The sequence below is a fragment of the Zea mays genome, chromosome 8 (assembly GCF_902167145.1).
Source record: "Zea mays cultivar B73 chromosome 8, Zm-B73-REFERENCE-NAM-5.0, whole genome shotgun sequence".
In the NCBI taxonomy this organism is placed as follows: domain Eukaryota; kingdom Viridiplantae; phylum Streptophyta; class Magnoliopsida; order Poales; family Poaceae; genus Zea; species Zea mays.
The window spans coordinates 38,485,142-38,488,678 of record NC_050103.1 but is presented as its reverse complement, the minus strand read 5'-3'; the positions used below and the strand labels follow the sequence as shown (position 1 = coordinate 38,488,678).

Below are 3,537 nucleotides of genomic sequence, written 5' to 3'. Positions count from 1 at the left end.
TTACTGAGACACTCCGCAAATCTGTGTCGTATCTAGGCACTCGACAAAGACTCTGTCATCGTAATCCCCACCGTCACGGCGACTTTTCTTGGCCGAATACCTGTACGACACTCGGCAAAGTCTTTATCGAGTGCTCGACATAAAGTACTTGACAAAGAGATCTTTCCCGATGTTTTTTATCGAGAGCTCTCTGCCGAGTGTAAAGGGTTCTGTGCCGAGTATATGGTGCACTCAACAAAGAACTCGTCTCCAGTAGTGGGGGTTTATTTTTTCTTTTCGTTTATACAACCAAAATAATATATGTATATATATAAATCAGATAAAATATAAAAATATTATTTTTATTAGATTAACATAATAAAACACAAAATTTCAACCAAACAAAAGAAATGCTCCAAAATAAATGCATCAAACACTTACAAATTTTATATATTTCGAAAATTATTTAATTTTTTATAGATACATTTTCATAAATTAAAATATACACATTTTCTTTTCTAATAAAACTAGTAGATTTGGTTATGTTGATTTTATGTGATGAATTTTCGGTGTTACAAATATCTCCAAATAAGACTTGATGTTGCCAAAAAAAATATCGTGTGCATAGCAACCAGCAAATACAGCGCTAAAGCATTTTTAGGTATTAGTGCTAGTATAGTTGTATACTTTTTAGTATATACTGTAACTTGTCCTATAAATTTAAATAAGTATGCTCCGGTTTTATGCAGGCAAAAAAAAATGCTAATATTCACTCCAAGCAATAATCAGCATAGAGAAGCAGGCTTTGAAACCTCTTCCGTCGGTGGAAGCAGAGGATCACGAAAGGAGCAGGGGTGGCTAGACAAGGCGCAAAATTCGCATGAGACGATACGCATTCGCAGGCAGCTTATAGAAACTTGGGAACTGAAACGATTACTTGCCAAGCTCAGAAGAACGGCCGGCGATCCAGCCATGACGACAATTACTCGCCCCTGGATTTACTCCCTTGTCATTGCCCCGTCCACCGCGCTGCCGCTCCGCTCCCATCCGCTGCCGCCGGTAAATCTTCTCGAGGCCGAGCAACATGAGACTGCTCCGGCTAGGGCCGCCGTTGGTCAGAACGGCCCTAGCCGTCTTGGTCGCCGTGCTCGCTTCCATGGCCGCCGTGCCTCGGGCTCGGTGCCAAGCTGCGAGGGCCGTGGTGGCGAGAAGCGTTTTTGTCAACCGCAACGGGGGCGCCGACTTCACATCCGTCCAGGACGCCGTCGACTCTGTGCCGTTCGGCAACGGCCAGTGGATCCGAGTTCACGTCGCCGCCGGCGTGTACAAGTAAGTAGTTCATGTCGATGCACTGCACGCACCGCTTGTGTAGTTTGAGTGCAACTGCTTGTATTGTTCAGAGTACGGATCTCGACCCTGCCGCTTGAATGAAGAAAGCAAGAAGCTTTGGCTACGTTTCTAGTGTGTCTTGGATCCAGATTCACTCCATTTCCCTGCCCAGCTTTCAGTTACTTATTTCGCTCGTCGTCTGTGTGTTTTCTGTTCGTCACGATGCATCGTGCACCAAGTGAGAAGGTGATCGTACCGCAGAACAAGAGCTTCATCCTGCTGGAAGGCGAGGGGTGGCAGCAGACGTCGATCGAGTGGGCGGACCACGCCGGCGGGGACTCGACAACCGCCGCCTCCCCGACGTTCGCCGCGTACTCGGACGACTTCATGGCCCGAGACATCACCTTCAAGGTCCGTCGTCGTCCTGAGTCCTGAGTCCTGACGACCTTTTGGCTTACGCGCCGCGCCGGCGGCTTACGAATTACGATAGACTGCAGGAAGTTTGTTTCTTAATTCTTACTACAACAGAACACGTACAACGGGGACGGGAGGATCGCGCCGGCGGTGGCGGCGCTGGCGGCGGGAGATCGGTCGTCCTTCTACCGGTGCGGCTTCGTGAGCGTCCAGGACACGCTGAGCGACCTCGAGGGGAGGCACTACTACGAGGGCTGCTACATCGAGGGCGCCATGGACTTCATCTTCGGCAACGGTCAGTCCATCTTCCAGGGCTGCGAGATATGGACGGCCCGGACGCCGGTGTGGCCCGGCTTCATCACGGCGCAGGGGCGGATGAGCGAGGCGGACTCCAGCGGGTTCGTCTTCAAGGGATGCACGGTGAGGGGGGTGACGCCGGCGTACCTGGGCCGCGCGTGGCGCCGCTACGCCAGGGTCATCTTCTTCCAGACGGACATGTCCGGCGTCGTCGTTAGCCAGGGGTGGGACGCGTGGAGCTACAAGGGCACAGAGTCAGTGGTTCATCCATTGGAGGAGTGCCTGCCATTTTGGCAATCTGATTGACTGGTTTAATCTAATCTGCGAACAGGGGCACGCTGACCATGGTGGAAGAAGGGTGCACGGGGCAGGGGTCCAACCGGACGGGCCGGGTGCCATGGACCAAGGACCTCAGCGGCGACGACCTCGCCAAGTTCGTCGACCTCTCCTACGTCTCTGCCGACGGCTGGCTCGACGCACAGCCACGCTAGTCGGACCAGCAATAACAATGTGATATGCATAAAGCTGTGTACACGCAAGTTTATTATGTAGTACCTCATTTCTCAAATATTTATCGCTCGTTAACATTTAAACTAAAACACGATATTTCTCAAATATTTATCGCTCGTTAACATTTGAACTAAAACACGACAAATAAAAAAGATGAAGTACTTGTTATTTTGTGATAGACTTGGATGCACACACGCAGGCAATGAAAATGATTACACGTGTTACTCACGATCTGTTCCGTGCTAACCGGAGGAAATTTGGATGAAAAAAGTGACAATAGAGTTTGTATTTTACGGTTTGTTCCATATAAAAATTTAAAAATTCTAAAATCTTGTATTAAACTAGTTTGATGCTATTTTTTAGCCATGTTTGTCTTTTTTTGAGTGGTCAAGAAAAGAGTCAAAGCGTGGCACACGCACGTGCCTGCCGTTGAGGCGTTGTATGGCATGAGCGATCATAGTCCAACGTGCGGTGCTAGAAAAAGCCGATAGTACGTTCAAATTTTAACTAGTGGCGGTTTCGGTTATCAAATGTAGTGAAAAAATAGGTGAGACAAGCTTAAGTAGGCACCACTGGGAACCTATTTATACTGACGACTCTCTTAACACAACTGCTAGTGGAAATGAAGTATTTTCACCGGCGGTTGGCGTAACAGAACCGCCAGTGATATCTAATTTTCACTGACAATTCTGTTACACCAACCACTAGTGGAAAAACTTCATTTCTACTAGAGGTTATGTTTAGAGAACCGCCAGCGATCTTAGTAGTATAAATGCCCTAGTTTTCCCCGACATGAGTTGTAGCTCGCAGCCAACTTTCAATGAAGGTGATATTGGAGGTCCAAATTTTACAAAATACAAGGGGAGATGTTTTAATCTTCATTTTTTGGAAGAATGTTGCTAAGAAAGGTTGATTTATGTTTCTAATGTCAGTTTTTGTACATTCTTGCTCAGTTTTAACCACATTTTGGATCTAGGGTTTCACCATGTGAGAGAAAGAGTATAGGTA

At 47.4% G+C, this 3,537-nt stretch overlaps 1 protein-coding gene across 1 annotated transcript; it reads left to right on the top strand.

Moving 5' to 3' along the window:
- The first annotated feature begins 1,116 nt into the window (after positions 1-1,116).
- LOC103635088 (probable pectinesterase 55) lies at positions 1,117-2,571 on the top strand. Its single transcript, XM_008657638.3, has 4 exons — positions 1,117-1,308; positions 1,548-1,719; positions 1,837-2,273; positions 2,351-2,571. Exons 1-4 carry the CDS (start codon positions 1,136-1,138, stop codon positions 2,508-2,510), a joined length of 942 nt encoding a protein of 313 aa, XP_008655860.2. The 5' UTR covers positions 1,117-1,135; the 3' UTR covers positions 2,511-2,571.
- The last annotated feature ends 966 nt before the right edge of the window (positions 2,572-3,537 follow it).

Bases quoted from the DNA above. Each gene is read 5' to 3' on its own strand.
- LOC103635088 (XM_008657638.3), top strand. From the start codon at position 1,136: ATGGCCGCCGTGCCTCGGGCTCGGTGCCAAGCTGCGAGGGCCGTGGTG. The intron at 1,720-1,836 runs GTCCGTCGTCGT...TTACTACAACAG, and splicing joins CCCGAGACATCACCTTCAAG to AACACGTACAACGGGGACGG. The intron at 2,274-2,350 runs GTCAGTGGTTCA...ATCTGCGAACAG, and splicing joins TGGAGCTACAAGGGCACAGA to GGGCACGCTGACCATGGTGG.